Below are 24,779 nucleotides of genomic sequence, written 5' to 3'. Positions count from 1 at the left end.
GTGATTAATACAGAAAGGGGGAGAGAATTCTAATAATTTAATACATTTCATTACTCAATCATTATTCAAACATACGCATATAGATATCAGAAGAGCAAATAAGAGTAAGTGAGGTGGATTTAGATCACTGTTTGAATATATTAGATTGTTTATACATTTTTGTTCATTTCTAACAAGCCTTTATTTAATAGGAGGGAAAAAAACCAGAAATACTACATAATAATTAATATTTATTCTATTTATTGAATGGATCTAAAATTCTGTAGGAAGGCGCTACATTACATGAATATTCAAGTAGAATTTTTTAGTTGTAAGAAATATATTAAAATAAAATTTTGTATAGTTAAGATATTTAAAAATGCAGCCGTGTTCATAGTCTCGATTTTACACCGTGTTGGTAGTACGCCTGTGACAAATGTGCATTAATTCTCTTACTTTTTATTATATCATTACCAAATTTTCTGTTTTTTTATCATGTCGATTGTACGCTAGTAACCGAGGTTGATGTCGATTCTACGCTACTTCATTCCTGAGCAGTATCGATCCTGTGAATGTGATACGTCGCAAATAAGAATAAATATTGGAAGTTTATAAAAACAGCTATTTAAATTATAAAAATAGTTATTTTCTAATGTGTAATACATTGCTTGTAATTTTACAATCAATTGTTGCATTTGGAATACTAGTAAGTCTAGGCAGATAGTCCTAGAGTTTTTTCTTTGGTTTATCAACTAAACCAAATCAAAGCAAATCTAAAGTTTACCAGATGTAGTTAAGTAACTTGTTTTAGTTTTAATATTCAAGAAACTATTACATTTACATGAATCTGGAATGCATCTGCATTATGTCCAACTCAGTTCTTTTAACAGCGGGTTAAAATTCAAAATGCTAACGCCCATTTCACGCACTACATGTTGCGCAATTCTTGATCAATGTATTAACGAAAATACCGGGTGTCTAAATTTAATGTTGCTTGTGCTATTGCCAGCGATATTATACATACAGAAATTTTGTCTCTTCTTTTTTTTTATTTCACCAAATCAGAAATATAGCAGAATCTAGTTGATCTTCTTCAGAAACGAAAGCTGTAATGCTTTGAAGAATGTCCAGATCATGTTAACTGTTCGTTTTCTGGGGCACTGCGGCGCGCGAAATGGACTCCTTCATTGACTCTGTGGGTTTCAGTTACCAATAAACGAACTAGATTTATATATTTCCGTGGTCTTCTACTTGTGCTGAAAGTCAACATGAACCTATTACTTTTGGGAAATCTTTCATGAAGACATTCCTCCTCCTAGGCAAATTTTCGCCGTGGGCTATCGCTTAATTAGCTGATCAAACAAACTTAGTTTCAAGAAGCTTGAAACTTAACCGCATTGGATTTCTTCTTTTTGGAATCATATGAAAATACCCATCTGAAGGAAAAGATTCATAATCTTATTATATATGAATATTTAATTATTGCTGCAACTGGCATGAAACCTCTGATATTATTGCTTTCAGAATGAATGTTCAATTCTGGTATCATTGTTTTGGTGTTAAATACCTGTGCGACATGCAACATGGTGTAACTCTGGACAGGAAAAGGTACTATTTTTTCATAATACATATCTTTAATTGTAATAAAAATACATCACAACATATCATGGAACTTTTGTTATTCGATAAACTAAGCCAAATACTACTGTTATTAATTTAAGTAACCACTACTTATCACCATCATTAATGTCAGAAATAACTGCAGCTTTAAATATCTTGGTAAGTGCAATTATTCCTCGAGGCATAAAATTTTAAATCCAAGGATCAGTTTACAAATTTATCTCTATTATTTACGTATACATTTATTTGTCACAATATCAGCTAAGAAAATTAATGATAAACTTCTGTATCATACATAATTACAACTGCGCTTTTTGGCAAAAACTAGTTATTTATGTTCCACAGCGTTGTATTAACAATCCAATGTTGTCTTGACAAGGTCTGTGCTATTTCTTAAGACTGAAATTTATTTTTTTTTCGGTGCTATCAGAGTATCCGAGAACTATCTGAAGTATCTTCAACTACGTTTCCATTAGTGTTCGATGCAGTATTGGGGACACGACAATATTCAGAAAAATCCATAATTTCGGACAGCATTACGTGAGGAAGGAGCCTGTATACAAAAAATTAAAGTCTGCTTAGTATTTAATAAATAATAACAGTAATAATAAAAACGGTGCTACTTTGGTAGACGGTTGTACGGATTTTTGGCGATTTACTTTGGCGCAATTGTTGGCGCGGTTTTAACAATCGTCAGCCATCTTGAAAAACGCTGTTTTTACGTATATTTTGCCCATAGTAAAGTATTCGAAAATTTTAAAAAATAAGTATTGTTAAAAATAATTGATTAATTTTTTGTTAAAAACGTTGTTTTTTAAAATGGCAGGCAAATGTAAATAAATACATTTACTACGAGTATAAAAGTAAGGTTAAATTATTACTTTCATATAGCAATGAAATAGAATAAAAACACCACTATAAAACATTAAGCTAACGTTTAATTGGATTAAAATATTACTTAAACTGAATATCGAATAAAAAACCTTCAAAATTCCTTAAATTCAAATACTTTAAAATAAGTAAATAAGAACGCTTCGTATACTAGAGCTAAAATGACAGCAATTAGAAGTTTACTGCCGGTAAAAAAGGAGGAATGTCTAATACTTTTCTTTACCGTTACAGCGGTTATTTCTTCCACCGTGAACCACAATAGTTTACTGCCGGTAAAAAAGGAGGAATGTCTAATACTTTTCTTTACCGTTACAGCGGTTATTTCTTCCACCGTGAACCACAATAGTTTACTGCCGGTAAAAAAGGAGGAATGTCTAATACTTTTCTTTACCGTTACAGCGGTTATTTCTTCCACCGTGAACCACAATACCACATACGCCGTCCTCAGAATCGGCTCTTTTAACGATCTTCATCTGTGATCCACATTTTTTGCCCTTCACTGGAGCGAGATTTCCTTCAAAAATTTTAAATAAATTTCCTCTGACCTTGTAACACTTTATAAATAAATCTTTGATTAGGAAAGCCAGGTTGGGCAAAATAAGGTCTCAAAGGACAATTTTTTGATTCCGATACCAAAAATTCTTGGTGCTTAACAATAAGAACATTAATCTTTGAAAGAGACATATCCGTTTCCTATGAAATATAAGGAATTCGAAGAGATGAATAATACAATTTTAAAATGGCGCGGTAATGCACAAATATTCAATAACCAATCAGGGAGCTGATTACATCACGCATAGAATTAAAATTATTTAAATAATAATACATAATAACATCATTTTTCAAAAAAATGCAAAATTAAATTGTATTTTAATATTTAACAGCCATAAATAATGTTTAAAACATTAGATCAAATTTATAGATATTAAAACCAATTACTTTTAAATGAATGAATAAATATAAATAATGAATGTGACGTCATTCATTACATCATCCACAACATAAAATATCATAAAAAAATAAAATTTTTATTTCAAATAAAAATGCAAAATTAAATTGATTTTTAATATTTAGAAGCCATAAATAATATTTAAAACACGGAAGTTATGCATAATAAAACGCATTATTTTTTAAATAAAATGACAACAAAGTATTGGTTACCATAAAAACTTGTCTACCAATGGGTTTACCATAAGTCGTATCGCTCGCCAAAAAAAAAAAAAAAAAAAAAAAAAATCGCCAAAATCCGTGCAACCGTCTACCAAAGTAGCACCATAAAAACATTAATCGTCAATAACTGAATTAATTGCCATTACAAATAATGAAAGCACTTTTCTGTTAACGGGACACCACGTAGCGCCAAACGTAAACGATGGCGCGAAACCTAACTAGATGGCGGCAGCTCTACGGTATATAATAAGTTTACGATACATACGCTCTAACGATACATAATAAACGATACATAATAACGATACATAATAAAGATACATAATAAAGATACATAATAAACGATACATAATAACGATACATAATAACGATACATAATAAGCAACTATACATAAGTTTTATGAAAAGAATGCTCATTTTATGAATAATTAATATAACACATGCCATGTTAATGTAAAATGGAAGCAATATTAAGGTCGTGTGTATTGCAGAATATTTGCAATTTTCTGATGTTTTTTAAGCAAAACATAAGAGAATTTTGCACAAGGTCGTCATCGCACACAATTTCGGTATTGACATATATTAAACATCATATATGTTATCATTACAAAACTTTTCACTACTCAGTGTAAGTAGGATATCACATTTCGCGCACATTTAGCGACTTTAGGAAACTACCATAGCTAATAAAAACATTTATAGAAACTCCTTAAAGAACTTTCCGAGAGCTTCCAAGGTTGTGATCTCAGTTAAAACAAGTAATATAATTTTTTTCAAGTAAATTCCTACTTAAGTCAACAAAGAAAATTTTTATTTTAGTTACTTTTTATTAACATTATTAACATTTTTCAAATGTTTGACCTGCTGCTATTTTACTTTCTCTAATTGTCGCTTGCGTTGTATTGTTGTTTCTTTCGCTTTCTTTTCGTATTCTCCATTTGTGAAGCAAGGGACATTTCAATAATATATTATTATCATGATAACATAGAAATATGGAGAGAATTTTCGCTACATAATGGGACATTCCATCCGCTTCATCCAACTCTATAAAACTACAATTCTTTAATTCCACACACTTTAAAAATCTTTAGAACTTTGTCTTACTGTTGCCATTTATTTTTGTTAAATAATACAATCCAATTTATCACATTCATGTACTATTATTTATAAGTTGTCAGGAAATTAATTTTTACAATACGTGAGAATTCCTAATAAACGGTCATTATTTTAAGTCTTCTTTATATATAAAAGCGGCTTAAGTGTTTATCGCCGATAGTTTATTGTTGCCACTCGGAAAAATGAATGCGGAAATCAATGTTTCCGCAGTTTTTAATTAATATCTCGGCCGATTAAAGTCGTACGAAGATGAGAAAGATATCGATGGATTCGGAGACTTTTTTGGAATCCGAGGATACGCGTCTCGAATTTCCTCGGCGCCGTTCCGTAGATATTCGAGATCCATCTAATAGGAAAAATCCAAGAAAGAAAGCGGAAAATGTCGAGAAAACGTAGGGGAAAATAAGTTTTTAATTAATATCTCGGCTGATTAAAGTCGACGAATGGTCAAAGACGAATAGTCACAAAGACGCGAATGGTCAAAATGACGTACCACGGACCTGCGGAATCCAACAGTGTGCTTCGCTAAGCCCGGGAGCCGGCCGTTTCGGAGGAGATGATGTTACTTCACTCCATATATATATGCAGCTTAAGTGTCTGTTCGTCCCCAATAATGTATTGGTTGCTTGCGTAACTGTACTAGCCAATGGGGTGAAGTTGCCACGGCACAGGGTTGCCGTTTCAATACAGATGTAGACAATTTCCTGTAAAACTTGCCTTTGCTATGACCATCCAAAGTCTCAGGGCCAAACTCTTAAGCGTGTTGGCGTTTTTTTACCTAAGCCTGCATTTGGACACGGTCAACTTTATGTTGCCTGTTCAAGAGTTCGTGGAAGAATGGACGTAAAATTAAAAATAATTGATGGTCCTCTGCAAGGCGAGCTTAAAAATGATGGAAAATGTTGTGTATAAAGAGATCTTTGACAAGTGAATTAACATTTTATTATTTAAATCACCTTTATTTATTGAGCTAGCGGTGGGCTCTTCAAAAATGTACCGCCAGTGGTTTCCTTCATTGCACTCTACTTTAAGCAAGTAGAAGGAATGGATGAAGGCCCGTGGGGCAGTAAGCAAAGGGGCGTCCTCGCCGCCTGCCCTGGAAAATTCAGTTTGAATTAGCAGACACCTTTGCACAAATAATTTTAATTACAATTTATAATATCTGGAACAGCGGTCATTTCAAATGACCTCCGGGCTTTATAGTATAATATATTTAATAAAAACAGCATATGTTTAGTTCCGATAAACAGGAACAAATAAGTAGGAATTGACTTTATTATGTGAAAAAAAAACTGTATTAACATCAAGTGTGATATACTTCTAGTTTAAAAAAATGTATTTGAACTTGACTGGATGAATAAAAAGGTATTTTATTAACGATTGAAAATTTGAACAAGATATAGGGAGAGTGTGAGCTAATAGTAGGAATTTAAAAAATGCTTTTTTGCCCTTCTTTAAGAGTATAACCCTCATTTCTGGTTATCCAAATCAAGATAATGTAAAAGAAAACGTCCCACAACTTAACCGAAGTCTGTTTAAATTCCAATAACTAAAAAGAAAAGAAACTGAATTAAAATGTTTATTGGAGTACTCATCGCACTTTTCAATTTTAAATTAATGGACAATAGTTATTCCTATTGAGGAGCTCAAGATCTCAAGTACTTAAAGCATTAAAGAGAGGACTTCTGTGTTTCCTTTTGCTTAATGCCTCATGTTTTTTAACGCGAAATTTTACGGCTCTTTTAGTTTGATCAATGTAAATTAAACCACACTGGCAAGGAATCCTGTAAATACCCCAGGAATTCATACCGGAATGGGGTCCTTTAAGTATGGAAGTGGGAATTTACTGATAGAGGAATAAACGACCCTAAAGTTAAATTTCTGTAAAATACGTGCAATTTTATAGCTAATTCATTCAGAAATTTCTGTCGTTTTAGGCGTATTTAGTGAAATGATTAATGGATGAAGGCATGATAAACAATGAAGAAAATTAAACTAACTTAACTAACGAATAATAAAGCTCAAACGATTGGACAAATTTCACAATGAATATGAATACAAAACAAAATATTTGCAACTAGCGAGCATGTGATCAGATAAGCAAGGCACAAAATCAAATATAAAAATTAAAATGTGTAAACCACAAATTAAACTTAAAAAATTGGAAAACACTTACTGAAACTCAATTACAAAATGGTGAACATACCACGTAAAAAAAAAGAAGCAAAATATAAGCATGTTTGGAGGTCCTAAATGTTGTGTTTAACGTAAATTATATCAGCAGTAGTTAAGGTTATAATGAGCTGGAATGTATATAATAGAAGTAATATGAAATCACATGTTTGGAAAGTGTCTTAAGTATTGAAAACATCTGCCACGTCCGGGTAGGTTGACGAAGAATCTGCGCAAAATACGTTTCAAGTAATAAATGCATGCGAAACAAAATGGATGGAATGCTAATACCAAAATGCGAATATAGATTGAATACACTAAATAAAAATAAAAATAATCAAGGGATTATAATTTACCAATAAATTGGCCCTCGGACGAGAAAACTATATACAGCAGAGGAAAGGACAAATTATTTGAATATTAAAAAAAAAAAAAAAAAATTAGAGCTAAGCTAAGGGAAAAATATACGAAGAAATGAGGTACATCTATTCATTCAGATTCAGCTATTGAGGATTTCAGTCTTACGCTTTAACATATACAGAATTCATTCATCAATCCACAGGATCCACAGGTCGGTTAGGTGTGAGGTTTCTTTTCTTAAATTAACATTTTATTGGGTGATTGCCACAATGTTGTGTCTAAATTACTATTTCGCTTGCTATTTAAACTCAAATTAATTTGAATCATGGTTAAGGTCAAGAGATGAAATAAAAGACACAGAAAATAACTGACATAAAAATAGCTTGTTTGCTTAAATAAACCTTATACGCTTTCTTCGAAAGCAAATATTTCATCTGATGGAACAATTTGTTAGCAATTCAAAAGAGGAACATTTTCGCCACACTAATTCACTAATTAAACTGCAAATTATTATGAGCTATGAACGCCAATTACAATTAAAAGAGGGATTAGATTCTGTATATGCATATATGTCCCGTTCTTTTGTAGAGGGAAGGGGGAATGAAGATTGACCCAGATCTGAAACTTTAAGTAAAAGTGAAAGTAACATGATTTTCATTTCAAAAAATTAAAATAAAATGAAATTTTTAAACTTTTGTAACGAAACTCACCTGACTAGCGATAAAAAGAATTTAATTCTTCGAGGAATTGTCACAAGGAACTCTTCATTCTTTATGGCTGTCAAGATGTTACTTGTAGCTTTTTCTGGGCTCAGTATTGGTAACAGGAATTGAAACCTGTAGAAAATAAATTTTGTGTTTATACTGTAAAGCGAATCTTTATTTATGGCAACAAAAGAAATGAGAGACATTTTGTAATGTTCTACTCTTAATATATTCACATTCTTTGTTGTAATATTTTATGACATATCTTGGACGAAACTTGTTCGAGGTGTTCGTTTCGCACATTTGTGTCTTGGCAAAATAGAACTTTTTACTTAAGAGAAATATCTGTTGCAAGTATGATGCGCAAGTGAGCTAGTAAAATAAATGCAAAGCTATGTCTTAAATAATTAAGTCTTCTTTATTAAACAGATGGCGAAGTTTTCGCTTGGCTTTAGTTTGCGATGAGATAATCTTATAGGAAATTTTTTTCCTCTTAGCATCTGAGTAGCTGAACTTAAATATAACACTTTATGCCTATATTTTTAATTTTTGGATGACTAAAATTAAACAGGTAGGCCTAGCATAAGTGCTTAAAATAAAATGTTTTCAGGTATTAACCTGAAATTTGCATCCTCTGCATTACTACTGCGACACTATTTCTCTCTTCTCGCTTAAACTTTCATCCTGTTAAGACGATTCTGCTATCATCTATGTTCACTTCCATTGCCATAGTATCAAAAATGTTCTGAAAATAGGCACGATTGGAGTGCCAAATGAATTGTGACCACAAAAGTGAATTTAAATAAATATGGAATTTAATCCGTCTCGACTATTTCTTCTTCAAAATGAATGGACGCTCTAATCATCAAGTATCTACGCCATCAGTATTTCTATGTTTTTACGTCTTAGTGTCCTTACATCAATGCTTCAGATTGGTATTTTCATTACATTTTTCGGCTAGTTCTAATTATGAAGAAATCTACACAGGTTTGCTAATCTATGTTCACAGGAATCATGGAAAAAGGTCCTATTTTACCGACAATTTTAATGCAAGTTTATACCGCATTCTTAATCAAATCATCCATATCGTGTCATCAAAACAGTTTCATTACACACACACACACACATATATATATATATATATATATATACATACTCGAATATTTATTTATTTATATATGTATGAGTATATATGTAAGATAAAAAATATATAAATCAAAATTATAATTTAAACTAACCCCTAATTCCCTTTAATTCTCCCTCTCCGTTTTAAAAATCGTAATAACTTCTCTTGATTGCGCCATTTCTAGATCATTCGATTTTACATGGCCTGCGCAGCGCTGATGACATAATAATTGGGAACTGAAACTTTTAACTCAAACCGAAACCTTTGTCTTCGTGTGATTCCATCTTGCATAACTATGCACTTTAGTTAACTATAGTTTAACTATAACTTCTACACTGATTGGACGTAATTTCGCTGTGCTTGCTTGCTATCGTCATAGTATCAAAAATGTAAATATTCTGTGAATGGGCACGACTAGAGTGCCAAATGATTGTGGGCACAAATGTCAAGTGGAAATAAAAGTGGTAAAACTGCCCCGACTGCCAAGTTTCTTAGATATTACCAAGTTAACATATTACGGACGCATTGACACTGCTCGATCTTTTTCTTGCGTTTATTACACATATATATATATTGTGTTGGATATTGTGTAAGGATTGATACATATATATATATATATAACTGATAAATCGTATATAAAACTGACACATTTGAATACATACCTATATTTCCAATTACAAAACAAGTTTTTTAAAAATAAAATATAAGCATGTTTAGTATTTTCGAGCATTAAGCTGCTTGTGAAAAATTAGTTCTAAATTTCTTACTTTATGTCTTTACCTATATTTTTATATATAAGTCCTTTTCGGAAGTATGAGAATGCCTTACCTTGTAACGGGGTTTTCATTCATTCCAGTATTCACCGTTAGAGGGCAAATTGTCGTGAATTTTATATTGCTTTTTTTCAATCTCATTTCTTCGGACAAGCTCTCCATCATTCCCACAACGGCCCATTTAGAAGCTCTGAAAATTAATGAAAGAAAATAATAACGCTAGTTGCTGTCAATTTTAAAGCATATTTTCGTAACGTATTTGGAATTCCTTACAATAAAGGAACATTCTCACGCAAGTAATTCACTGACATTCACGTTTACATAATTAACATTCAAGTTTTACGTTCGTGATTAAGGCAAAAACTGCTTATCTTAAAACGAAAAGACGAAAAAGAGTGACATCACTGCCATCTGCTATCGTCATATGTATTTACTTTCTTAACGTCTTGTCTTAATCCACTCCTTGTTGACGTTTTTCACAAAATTTATAAAAAGAGAAATATGGAAGGGAAGAGCGTTCAAAAATATTAAGGATATACAGGATGATTATATAGGACCTATCATATACAGGATGAATTTCTAACATTATCAATTTTCTACCTACTTCTGCTTGACTTCAATACACTTAAGCACAACAATTGATTCCAGCAGGAATTCGTCAGAGGAAAAAAAAAAATGGTTTTGTCACAGACCTTTAAATTATTTCTGAACTATACCCTACAGATCATCATCATTATAGCTGTAATGTGAACCGAGCAAGAACTGCTTCAATTTTTGAAGCAAAAATGATCTACGTGGACGAACCAAATCTAATGAATTATGGGGATGGAGAAGAATTCCGTATTGCTGGATAGCTATCTGGAAAATCTGAGCCTTACACTTCTCATTCAAAAGCAGCATCTTATTACTAAGTTTGCTTTGAAATTTTTCCTTTATGGTTTTTCAAAGTAGGGTTAGCAAGTTTGCATAAAGTTAGCATAATAAACACCTGCCATCATGATCGTTTGTGGCATGCAATCAATAAGCAGTGGTTCTTCTTTACCCTCTCGAAATATTCAGCATCTTCCTAGTAAATTTCTAGTTTCTGAACATGTGGGGCGGGTATATCTAATATGTTTACCACACACTATGCTCTATTGTTTCGTTTTGAGTCAGAGTATCAGACCCTGTTTCATCTCCTGACACATAGTCGAGAATAGGATTGTTTTGGGCTCTTATAATGGAGAACATTTACCAAAGATATTCGACATGAAGTTTGTTCATTTCTGGCGTCAGTAGTCTGAGTATCCATCTGGCTCCGACCTTCGACATACCCAGCTTTTCATGCAAACCCAGCACTGATGTATCGAAGCACGAGTCTTCGAAAATGTCCTTCGTTTATTTTCCATCACATATTCTTTGACTTTATTACACATTTCTTCAACGATCTCATCCACATTGGGACTGACCTGGGATCATCTTCAAATGATACTGTGTAAATATAGCAGCCTGGATTTGGATGTTGACACAGGAGCACACTGTATCACCATAATCTGTAGGTCGTTCTTGAATATTTGTATATGCTATGCCTTTCTTTTATCACGAAATGTCGATGTTCTAGAAGGATGTGTGATGGTTTAGTTTTATTAGATGTTAGTGACCGCAACATTTAGCAACTACTCAAAAATCAAATAATAATACATGCAATATATTATATAATAAATAATAATAATACTTGCAATATATTATATATAAATAATAATACTTGCAATATATTCTTATACATTTTCCAAAGGAAAATATTATTTATTTTTATTTTACCATGTTTTGTCATCATACAACTATTATATTACTTAGGATTAGAATTTATCGAACTCTCACTTGGATAAAATGTTACGTAACCTACTAAATCATAGCTTGGTAAATATTGCTAATAAAATATATGTTGAAAAAAAAAAAAAAAAAAAAGACTAAAGTAAATAATAGCAATATTTTTTTGATAATTTTTTTAAATTTGTATAATTTAATTTTTCTGGAGATGAAATTAAAACTATTTTTCATCTAAGGCACTGCGAGCGAAATCATCAAAAAATGCATTGGCATTAGAATACTGTAACACATCAAAGTTATGCCGTAAGTAGGAACGACAAAAAAGCGCTTAAAGTTTGGGTTTAGCTAGGTTTTTGGTCTTTTGCTCTGAAGGCCTGAAAAATAAAATTTCATTACGGAAATAAAAATGGTTAACGACGCATAAGAGAGTCTTTAAGTTCCCATAACTATGTTTCTGGGAACGCTATATCAATGTTTTACTGCACAAACTAGTATATAAATGTGAATAGCCGGATTGCGACAACTCAATACGATTGTCTCCCAGTGAGATGGATGATGGAAGACAGGGAGAGAAGTCGTGTTTTCGACCAGGACGTAATGACTAGACGACGAAGATGTAACCTCTCAGTCATAACTCTTTTTTCATTTGTAAATAGTCACTAATGTATCTCCACCAACACCTAAATAAAGTAATTTAGCCACCTAGATGTGTATCGTCAGACTAGAAATTCCCTAGACGCCGAGTTTACATAAATTATAGCTGTATCACCGCGTGTAAGTTGATCAAAAGGGACTATGTTAGTTATTTAAACTTCTAAAATTTAGTATATTATACCCAAATGTGTTTTATGCGCCGTTTTTAGAAGAATTCCATTCAAATAAATATTATGCGTTGATTTTAAAGAATGACGGCCAAATATATTTTACGTATCATTTTTAGAAGAAATTCTAAAAATTCTCTAATCCCAAATTCATCAAGAGTTTACGACTGGCAAATTATAAACGAAGCAACTTTCATAGCTTAGTTAAATTATAGTTTTGAATTATATTTCATCCTTTATTCTGAAATTTTATCCGAGTGCGAACTCAAGGGAAGAATATATGTAAGGTCATTTTCATAGTTTTTTCCTTAGGTAACGCAAATACGAACCTTTCCTTACGAGGCCTTCCACTAAACCATATCTAGCATTAGACAGATAATCTTTGCGTGCTTTGCCAAAATTGATTAAACAAACTAACAGTCATTAACAATTTCAAATTTTAAAATCTTGCATCTGTATTTGTTAAAATTGCTGTGGTAAGAAAGAAAAAGTTCACTAATAGGCTTGGAAGATATAATAAGCTTTAAAGCTGACTACATATTATAGTCAATTAGTACAATATACCGATCTCTTAGCCCTGTCTAATGCCCAATAGTTGAGTGAAGCCAATGAAATCTGTACTACCACTGAATATCTCTTTCTTTAGTCGAGTGGTTGGACGAGACAGTCCTATCTCGTAATATTTCACAAATAGCTCATAGTATGCTTTGCAATAGCATGAATTAAGTGAAACTTTTCCATGACCTGAGATTTTAATACAAATCCAGGTTGGCAATTTGCAGAGAATCCGATTCGCTTCAGTAATTCAGTGTAGCTGTAAAGCTAACGAGGAGTCAAGCGACTTGAATTCATATAGATCTGTTGGATAAAAAAATGCAAGATCAGCACTTGAAGTCAGATTTTAATTGGAGCAGTATGGAAGTGTACGCTGGGAGCTAACATCTATATTGTAAAAATTTGAATTGTATCCCAGTGACTGCTGTATTTGTACAATTATCTTTTAACCAATCCGTTAAATGAGTAAATGATAAGGACTTAGCCCTTCCAAAACATTTATAAATCTAGGTTGTACACACATTTTTATGCTATTTTCATCGTATTTAGAGAAATATTTTACCTAAACTTTTTGTATTTTAAATGTTCCATTTGATAACCCTTATTCTTCTTTATCTTTCTACATCGTAGTTTTCAAGATAATAAAGCAAATTTTAGTAGCGGAAGAGGTATTTTATCTTGTTTCTCTTTCAAATGCCAAGGAGAGTCATATGTCGACGTTTGGACAATCCGCTTTTGGGTTTTGGATTGGATTTTGGAAATTTAATAGGGATATGAATAAAGATATCAAGAGATTTAATAGGGATGTGAATAAAGGGTATCGCCTTGATACACTTTTCTTCTTCCATTTTTTATGCAAATTAATAGTGGACTTTGACGTGCGACTGCTTGCTTTGTCTTAATGCAGTTCTACTGAGTGATGGTACTGCGGGTAAAGAGAAGCTACTTGATATTTGAAAATAATCCTGATAATATGTTGAGTTGACCTTGACAGTTTTCTGCACGCTCTTTAATTTTTATTTGTCGTTATATCAAAAAACAGCAACAATCACAAATTCCTTTGAAAAACTTTCTTTAGGTTCTTTGAAGATTTTTGCTTTTCTTCGATGATAATAAATGGATCAACTTTTATTGCGATCATTTAAATACACCCAAGATTCATCTATTGGGACAATATTTTTCTATTTTTCTCCGAATAATTGTTTCCGATACAGAATTCTGCAGCGCGCTCTGCTTTCGGCGATATGTCATGGAGAAAGACGATACACGTGACTTTTCTTCGCCTTTTTAAGATTAAAATTAGCATTAATCAATTTGCTTACAGTTGAAACTGACCATTTTAATGCTCACGCAATTGAATATTTTCTTTTAACATTAAAGATCTTACCTTTGCAACATTCGAAACATTCCGTTTTTTCCCCTTGGATACGTATTTTGAAAATTTTTTCTTCTTGAAGTCAAAATTTGACGTTTTTTCTTTTCTTGCTGACAATATTATCTGCGCTAAATACCGAAAAACATGACAGCATTTTTTAATAACTAAATAAAAATAATTTTCTTAGGAAAGAGCACAAACATAGCCTTCAGTCCATTCCTTCTTTAGAAGTGCTATTTTGCACGAAAACAAAATTGTCAAGTAGCAGACAATAATTTACACTTTCAAAAATATACTTGCAGTTAAATTTTTTTTTCCCCAAGCAGACGATTTTTTTTATGGCAAAGCAAAGTCGTCTAAAAATGTGCGAACAGCCTCTCTACATTCTAAATTAATTCCTGCTCTCAAACTTGGCGACTATTTGGCGACATTTGCGTCCGGTCCCTGTATCATCGTAATAAGTTCTGTAATTGAATAAATGTAATTGACCGCTATGTTAGCCGTAACCATAATTACACCCTCTTATTGCTTTCCAGTAATTCTGAGAAGTAGAAAGTACCGGCGGCCGGTTGAAAACCATATAAGGCCAGAAAGAGAGTATCTACTCTTAGTTATTTGTTTAGCAGTTGTTGTTATTGTTGCGAGTTTTTAATTCAGCATGAGATCGAATTAGCTTTCTCTTTAGATGAGCTTTGCATTACGTTGTGTTTAATATTCTTAGTAGTTTGAAGTGAAAATACTGATTGTACTGTGTGACACGAATATGTGTAAACATTAATTGTCATCGTTCACACTGATACACAATTTTCATTCTCAGTGTATCATTTCTGTCAACGTATAGGTGTGTATGTATCATTTTTATTGATGTATGTATAGCCCAGTAGAATAATGTATGATTATGTGTTTTCATTTATCGCCATCATTCGTATGTGCATATCATTTCTAGTAGTTTATGTATAGTCACACAGGATGACACACGATTACGTGTATTCATTGTCATCCTCTGCATTATTGCGCCAGTTGCGTCAGTGTTTCATTTCTTTTTAATGTATAAGTGTTTATTGTTTGCCTATCTCATTAACCACTTAGACCAATATACATATGTATCAAATGTACCTATACCACCAATGTACCTTTGTATGAAACTTTTAATTGTATACTGAAGCATATATATGCACACGCCCTTGTTTGGCCACGTCAATACCACATATTGTCCATTAATATATTCCCGATGCAGCCCTCTCAGGAAGTCGCCAGGGTTGTGTTGTTCTAAACAGGTGCGGGTACCGGACGACACCCGATTTGTCATATTAAGCTGTCCGTGTGTCCGGGCCCTGCATTCACCTGTCACCTGTCACCTGTGACTACTGGTACGGATATTTTTGCGGAAAATTCCAGAACTCTGAAATACTTCTTTTGATAAAAGTAAATTTTATTAATCCACAATCGGACCTATGTGCATTCAATCGATTACCAACCTGTACGCACGCAACATTATATATGTATATAATGAAATAAAAGGATTATAAACAAAACACTCTTACGAGTAGTCACTTTGATTCACGTGGCCCATCAATCCAGCACACGAAGAAATTGCGACAATGTGACCTTGATTTTTTTCTTCCATTCGTGGTAAAAATGCTCGAATTGTCTGAAAGAAATAGAAGTTTAAAAAAAGCTTTTATTAAAGTACTGTTCAGTGAAATTGAGCTACACTAATGTTTGTGAAAATTGCAACTCCACGAAGGTTGCGGTGGTAATAAGTTTCCTGGCGCAAAGTCTTAAACGTTATATGCGTCGAGCAACACCATGAAGGAGTTATGCAAATTGAATCAAACTTACAGGAAATGTAAACTGATATAAGACATGAAAATGATTAGAATTACTAAGCGATCGCATAGAGTGAGAACTGGCCTCTTGTTCCATGCATAAAGACAGTAAAATTGCGTTGAAATCTATTTATTGTCTTCTTGTCTGCGGTGAAAGGTTAATTAGTGGTCAATATGCCTCGTCAACAGCGGAGGGGGGCATGCCAACAAATAGCAGAAGCTCGAACGAGTTCGCATCGTCAGTGAGTGGACTTTCCTATCGAGAGAGTGGACTTTTCTATCGAGCATTCGCAGCCCGCACGCACTGTGATGCCACAGCAGTGATGCGTGTTTGGAAGAAATAGACAGAGGAGAAACAAAGGTGAAATCTTGGCAGTAGGGACGCAATACCACAACGGCACCGGACGGCAGACACCTTATCTGCGTGGCCGTGTCGGATCGTACAGCGTCCTGTCGTGTGTTAGCACAACGTTGAAGCACGGCTATAGGTGTTGCGTTGTTTAGCTCCACGGTTCGTTACCGTCTGCTGCAGTATGAACTGCGTGAAAGGGTTCCTCTACGCAGCGTTCCCCTGTCGCTGAATCACAGACGCCTTCGACTTCAATGGGCACGGCAACACAGTGCGTAGCATTCCCTGTGGCAAAGAATTGTTCTCTCCAATGAATCTCGCTACAATCTGGAGTACAAAGATGGAAGAATACGCGTCAGACGTTACAGAGGAGAACGCCTGCTCTCACAGTGTGTTGCCCCACGTCATACCACGCAAACGACTGGTATTATGGTGAGGCGAGCTATTGGGTATAATTATCGATCCCAGCTAGTGCATATTGCGGGCAACCTCAACAGTAATCGCTCCATAAGGGAAGTTGTGGAGCAGAGGTCTTTCCCATTCTTCGACGCATTCTGAGCGCTGTATCTCAGCAGGAAAATGCCCGTGCACATGTTTCTCAGCACTTTCTGTGCACAAGCCTTCTTTAAAGCACAACAGGTGTTGCTTATTCCCCGGATATGTCGCCCATTGAGCATGTCTGGGATTTCATCGGTCAGCGACTCTCTTATACAGCTGGTGGGACACACACTAAAAGTGAACTCTTGCGTCAAGTCGAAGCCATATGGAATGCCATTTCCCAGGATTGCATTCAGAACCCGTAGGATTCAATGCCACGACATGTACAGGCTCTCATCGTTCAGCCTGGTGGACAAACAAAGTACTGCTTTCCGACGTTGGTTTTTTTTTTTTTTTTTTTTTTTTTTTTTTTTTTTTTTTTTTTGTCTTGTCTGATTAATTTGGCTGTTTATTTGTAATATGTGGAATAAATTTCACTCATTTTCGAGAATTCGTTTATGGTGTTGCATTTTTCACAAACATTAGCGTATTCTATGGTACTCTCGAAACTAATAATATTGTTTGTAAGACACATGAGTATGGGAACTCTTGATCGAACGTATGACTTCAGTATACTTCCTAATTTTCTATTCACAATTCACTCGACGTCAATACAGTAACTGCCGCTTATTAAAATTCACTTCCACCTCAAACGTATCTGAATTTATTAATCAGCTGAATAGATGGCGATTTGTGCATTGCAAATCATGATATTAATTTTAAACTTTTCAAGTATATTATTAATTAAAAACTAATTCAATAATGAATCATAAAATAATAATTAACATTATTCCTAAAATTAAACAATTAACACAATTTTGAATTAATTTTTTTTTTCATTTTATATAAAATATTTTTCTCGTGGAGTCAATAGGTTATTTTGATACAAGAGAATTTAAAAAAAGCAATATCCTCGCTGGGACTCGAACCTGTATCTCGAATACAAGCAGACCGTGCTACAATTACACAGGAAAGGCATGCTGGAAGGAGGGGGAAAATACTATATTCTTGATGACATTTTATGGAAGGAGGAGGAAAATACTATATTTTTGATGACATTTTATGTTAAAAAGAAGTCTAACTTTGTTTATTTCATGCAATTCAACAAGAGTTTCTCAAAAAATTTTTAATTTCACAAATTAGTCAGTAATTTTTTTTTATTAGTAACTTTGACTTCAAGAGATTTTATTAGAAATTGTAGTGCTTTTCTAGATTCGACTAATGATTTCATGTCATTTTCTGTATCACGTTCGATGTCAGTTTCTGTAGTTCTTTCAACACAATGCAGTTTTTATACACATTGTCTCAATATTGTTGTGAATTGATACGCATTTTAAAAATGAACCCACATAACTTCCCTCACTGATGCCTGAAACATTAGTTATAGTTTGCGATTTCTTTGAAGTTCCTTCTACATAAAAGCCCCGTTTTTGAAAACGGTTTTGAACTGATTTTAAGAGATTAACCCATTGCACGGACTATAATAGGCATGGCTTCTAACAGAAATATTGACTTACTTATCTCCTTCGAAGCGCTGCTTTTAGACAACATTCAGTTTTGTTCATCATTTACTGAACATCTTTTCTGTAATGACGTTTGAAAGCTTTTATAATACCTTAAAATTAAAGGAATGTTAGAAGTTATAAAAGAAGAAATATTAATGTTTTTCAGAAAGATATCAGAGGTACGTGTGCTACGCGGTTATCTAACTAATAAAGCTATTTTTATTTCCCTTTTCAGTTCCCTGTCCCATTTAAAAAGAAAAACAGTAACAATGGTTCTGTTCATCTATGAGCTCTTGTTGCTATGGTAAGTCAGAAGTAAATTTTGACTCCTTTTAAACATCTAGGTTTTCTGCTTTTGTCAGTTATCTGTGCTGTCTTCTTAATTATTAGATCCATATTGCACGCTAATAACATGGTAACTTATTCTTTCAAAGTTTTAAACCAACCGCTATGTTTCCTTTTAAATATTAATTAACGTATGTTCTGGTAATGTTCTGTCCCGCTGCTCAGCTTAAGTCTAAATTATAAATTTGGTCTAGCTTGTATTCATTTAGTAGCTCAAGTAAAATGCCTGTTATCAGCTGCATGGTTATCTGCTTCTTCCTTCTAACCAGGTAGTTTTTGTTGAAGATTGCTGGATTTCTGTTTTTCCAAATTTTGAGCCATTTGTTAGTTGACAAAAATTTTCTCTTAACGTTTGGCGAATTAGTGAAAAAAAGTTCTCGAAATAGAAATACAATTCTAAAATATGATACAGAAGAGTTAAACTGCTTTACTTCCGTTTTTACATATCTTCAGCGGTTGCCATTCACAAATTACAAAATTATAAATTTTAAGAGTTAAAGTTATTATAAAGTTAAAATAAGATACCAGTTAAGAGAATTTCATTCATTTCCTTCAATGAACTTTGAGTATTTATCTCTTATCCTTGTCTTCATCAAATTATTATTAATATTATAATTAAAACGCTTCTAATAGGATCAATCTAGAACACATAAGTACCAGAACCATTGAGTCGCGTCATTAAAACGATTGTAATAGGAATAAGGAATAGGGCCTAGAACAGGTAAGTATTTGAACCATTGAGAGTATCTTTCAGAGAAACTGATTTCTATCTATGAACTTTGATTATTTAACCATTATCCTTATCATTAGAATATTATAATACTGCAATTATTTAAATGATTATAATAGGTATTCAACACGTAAGTTCCTAAGCCCACTGAGTTCTTGGTTTGTCGACGGTCATCAGCATTTGAATAAAGATTGTTTCGCTTTTAACTTACCCAGAAATGAGCAAGTGCATTCACTTTAAAAGTCTGAACAATTTTCTCACTAGAAAGTTGAAGAAATGGCACGTTCTGCATTACTCCAGCATTATTTACCAGGATGGAAACGTCGCCTATTTCTGCTTGAACTTTCTTCGCCGTTCTATTTACATCATCCTCTGATGTGATGTCACAGACGTACCATGAGGCGTCCCCACCTATCTGTTTAATTTCATCTGCTGTCTGTCTCACTGTTTTCTGGGGGGAAAAAAGAGAAGAAAAATGCTGTTAAAAATTACAGCAATTTTCGGAACTCAAGAATCCATTCTGTTAAACAAAATTTTAAAATTTAGAAAGAATAAATGAAATTTTATATAATGCTGCATTTCACTGCATTTTCAATGCCATATAGTACTGGATTTCAGTGTATTTTTTCATAAATTCCATTTATCTGTGTTTTTGTTTTACTACATGGATATTTAACTCTTATGTATTTCGTATTAATCTCAAAAAGAATAATTTATATGTAGTACTTGCTGACTTAACAGGTTATACTGCAGCCGAAAACGTCAGAGGAAACAACCTAAGGGGAAAACATTATCGTAGGAAACATAGTGGGAGAAAAGAAACAAGTGTAGATTTTTTAATCAGACTATAAAAACTTAATTTCAATAAAATATTGAAATTTTGAATACCCATAAAATGTGAAAAAGGAAAATCAAAGTAAAATTAAATTCACGATTACGCTTTAAAAAAAGCAGTAATAGGCTTAGATATACGACCCTGAGTAGTACTATCAAAGTAGACTTAGTATCACAAAGTAGTCAGTTGTTGCAGTTTTAAAATGTATCCATTTATCGCTCATTTTCATAAAATAAGAAAATAAATAAAATAATAATAAAAAAATTAAAAACTACTTGGAAAATTAAAAACAATATTTTTTGTTATAATTTCTTGTTGTCCCTAAATCTGAAATAAAATTTTGTATTTCTTTGTTACATGTGTTGCAACATATTAATGGAATAAACTTAAAAGTACTCTTTTTTGCGCGCAATCAAATAAAAAACCCCACTTTCTTTGGTACGTATGTAATAGCATAATCACCTTAGCAGAAATCACCAAATTTTAAGAATGCGCCAAACATTGGTAACTAGAGCATAACAATTTGGTTAAATAAACGACATCCGCATTTTCGTATGGGTTCTTTTTGTTGCATTACAAGTTCCAACGGTTTCTAGAATAAAAATTTAGCATTTTTCGTTTTAAGTGAATTTTAAAATATACGTTTATAGCATTTTCCGGCAATGGAAGAAGTTGCCGTAAAATAATTAAAGAAACACAATATTTTGCCACAAATCGACAAACGGAAAAATCGCCTTGGACCTCTATACTTACGAATTAAAGCAACCACCTTGGGACAATATGGCGGTGCTTTACAGAACCTGATTCCTGATTTATTTGAGTATGGCATAGGATTCAGGGTTAACTGCCTAAAGCGTGGGATGCCTTGGAAGACTTTCTAAAGGAAACTGACTCATATACACGTTACACATGGGAAAAACCTAGAAAACGCCCATGTACTCTCTCGTCAAAATCTGAATCTCGAAGGAACAATCAGGATTCAGCTACACTAATGCTCGGCTGCTAGTGGGCTTCCTTTTATAGAGGAAAGACTAAAAATTACTTCTCAGGTGAAAGCTTTCGATTTACGCGAATTTTTACAAAAATATTGCCCAACTATTAATAGTTTTCGCAAACATTACCAACATATCAAAAGAAAAATCTTTTTTAAATGCAAATTTTAAATATTGAATAAGGATTGTATGATACATTAGAACAGAAAAACACATTTTTCGCTAAATCCTTCTTAATTTCCTAACGGTGTTTATCTTCCATGTACACAGTGATTTGTTTCAGCTTTAAAAAAATCAGATAATTCCACAAACTCGGCATTGCGCACAGGCTACCTAACACATTCGTCTCATCATTGTTCCCTTGAGCGTATTTGCGGAACGACATTGGGGCCCACCAGCGGCCGAGCGGTAAAGTTGCTGAACACTGGTAGTTCGGTCCGAGGTTCGAATCCCGCGAACGGGCTGGCTGCATGGGTGTTTTCGTGGTTTTCCCCGTGTGTATAGTGTATACGAGCCAGTTTCCCTTAGAAAGTTCTCCACGAAGGCATCCCTCCCCTTAGGCAGATAGCCCTAGTGTGCTTTGCCATAATCACACACACGCGGAACGACATTGTAATCCTGCAGAACATTTACCGCAGTTTTCCCTTCACTGACAGATTTCAAAAGTGATATTTTAAGAGCGACTTAAAGGAAAAAAAAATATCAAGATTTGTCTATAAAAACCGTTGGAACTTGGAATACAACAAAAAGGCGACGTTGCTTGACTGAAAGATTGTTACGATCATGGTTGCCTAAGGAATGTTTATATGCATGGTTGGCAGAGCTTGTAATGTTCTCAATATTTGATAGTTTCTACTAAGGTACTTGTGATAGTAAGTAAGTACATGAATCTCTTTTTAAAAGCTCTCTCCACAAAATTTCCATTAGAGCGAAAAAACAAAAACTTATAAAAAGCTTTATTGTTTTGATTTTCAGATAATTACCTAATTAAAAACGCAAAATTTGTGTGTATATATGTAAGACATATATTTTTTCAAATATAAGTCATTCTTTATCTTCCGTTAAAAATCGCCAAAATATAAGTCATCCTGCATTGTTTTCTTTTGAAATTCGCCAGATTATGCCGAGGAGGTACGTAAGTACACTTTCTTTTTAATATGTAATCTGAGCTTAATAATTTCTTCATGTATTTCTGTAAAGTTCTGAATAACTTTATTCAGGTTTTATTTTTTTAATTTTTCCTATTCCATTCAAATTATTTTTTAATCGAATAAACACATTCAGTTTAACATTTAAATAATTTTTCCCCACTTTCAGGCATATTTATTTTTATGATATTTCCCATATTAAGCTCCAAGCCTTCCATTATTTCGTACTTTATAGCACTTTAATTTTAATAGTATTAAATTAAATTAATCTTTTTATGTTTATTTGGCACCTTCTGAATTATTTCAAGAATTTATAATCATCCACGTATAATTCAGAAACATGGCTCTGTTGAAAATTCTAAGACCAAAGAGTTTTGAATAATTTGTTATATTATTTCTGTCATATTATTTTATAGTGTGTTGTTTCTTTTTTGCTTCAGTTTTGCTGTATTCACTTCCTGTTAGAACTGTTATTTCTTGATTGTCTTATATATCATAATCATCTTCTTAATAGTGAACGAGAAAAATAAATAATACTTTACCATAATTCACTTATCTCAGCTTAGAGTATTTTAAACTTGAAAATTAATTAATTTTAATCTCATTTATTTGTTTTTTGATGTTAACACTCGTATCATAACACTTGTATCAAGTAGTAGTATATCTTACATTTGGGTCCTTCAATTCGCATATGTTTCTAACTATATTGCAGAACTATAGATGGCGCCACAGTTAAAAATATTCTTTGATGTCATACTAAAATTTCTTAAAAACTATGAAGCAAAAAAGCAAAATTTATTAAAAAAAGTATTGAATGACCATTCAGTTTCAAAAAATAACTGTGTACATAAGTAATGCTTCTATTACATTGATACTGTAAATTTTTCTTCAATGCAAATAGATACCCCCTTTTTTTTTCTTGTCTTGAACGCTCGAAATTTAGGTACTGAATATTGTAATCCTGGCTAAAATAGACAACAATAACATAATTTGACAAAAAAAAAAAAAAAAAAAGGAAGACAATTTTGATAAAGTTTTTTTATTAAAGAATGTCAAGTTTATGGCATTTTATAATGATTCTTATTAATAGAACTCTTGTAAAACCTTTTAGTACTGCTGACTATTTGTTCATCAATTAAGCGCGCGATTCCTACATTTCAAAACGAACGAAAACTTTAAACACGTTTAAAAATTTATAATAATCTAGGAATATTTTTTTTTTTTTTTTTTTTTTTTTTTTGAGAAATGATAGTATTGCTGCCAATGAAAGATATAATGCCATACATTAAATACATGTTGTTTACACGCAGTGCCGAGTAGTCGATTCAGAATATTATATCAAGAATAGAAAATGTTTTTAAATAATCCATAATGTATCGAACGTATTCTTCTAATTGTATATTCTTATAATTGTAGATTGGCATCAACAAATACAGAAAATTCCTCATAATTGGTACCCAATTGACCGTCAGTATCAATATAACAGCACTTTTGAATGTCTAAAATAAAATGCGAGGAGATTATAAAAGTATGTAATGGGCTAACAAACTGAAGATTTCAATGATGACAATATATGTGTTACCTTTCTGTCGCTCAACAAGTCTTTTCGAGTTGAGAAATCAACTCATTATACAGTATGTAAAGATAAATTAATGATCCTTTTTATACGTACATGCGTAAATTCTAAAAGTAGTATTTATGATTTTCAGATACAATTCACATTGAAGGACGCCATATTTACGTTGTCTCTTCCCTTGAAAACAATAAAGAACATTATTTCAGACATCGTTGTTAGTGTAAATTGTGGCTTATGAGTATATTTGTAGATGATAGCCGGGTGAAAGTTTCTCTTTGTTTTAAAGCATGTCCGGCACCCGTGTCGTACATCACTTATTTAATTACATATTCGAAGAAGATTAGTGTTAGTGAAGCAGAGATGCAGGCTTGGATGAATGTGGACAATTTTGTTCCCGTCGCACTCTCTCAAGATGACAGCAAAATAATCAGACGCGTGCTGGAGAAGGAGAAAGATGATGAGGAG

General features: G+C 32.9%; 1 protein-coding gene across 1 annotated transcript in view; it reads right to left on the bottom strand.

The window, feature by feature from the left end:
- Positions 1-874: 874 nt before the first annotated feature.
- Positions 875-24,779, bottom strand: part of LOC118188956 (estradiol 17-beta-dehydrogenase 11-like) — a 58,545-nt gene continuing 34,640 nt past the window's right edge. The window contains exons 2-6 of the mRNA XM_035359486.2: positions 19,975-20,214; positions 16,013-16,119; positions 9,964-10,098; positions 8,016-8,141; positions 875-2,152 (exon numbers count right to left, since the gene is read on the bottom strand). Coding sequence (XP_035215377.1) covers positions 2,026-2,152; positions 8,016-8,141; positions 9,964-10,098; positions 16,013-16,119; positions 19,975-20,214 — 735 coding nt within the window. The 3' untranslated portion in view covers positions 875-2,025. The remainder of the gene's footprint in view (positions 2,153-8,015; positions 8,142-9,963; positions 10,099-16,012; positions 16,120-19,974; positions 20,215-24,779) is intronic.

Source organism: Stegodyphus dumicola, chromosome 6 (genome assembly GCF_044657685.1).
Source record: "Stegodyphus dumicola isolate Sdum_Otavi_A_Nest chromosome 6, ASM4465768v1".
In the NCBI taxonomy this organism is placed as follows: domain Eukaryota; kingdom Metazoa; phylum Arthropoda; class Arachnida; order Araneae; family Eresidae; genus Stegodyphus; species Stegodyphus dumicola.
Note: the sequence above shows the minus strand (reverse complement) of the source record. Positions and strands in the feature narration are given on the sequence as shown.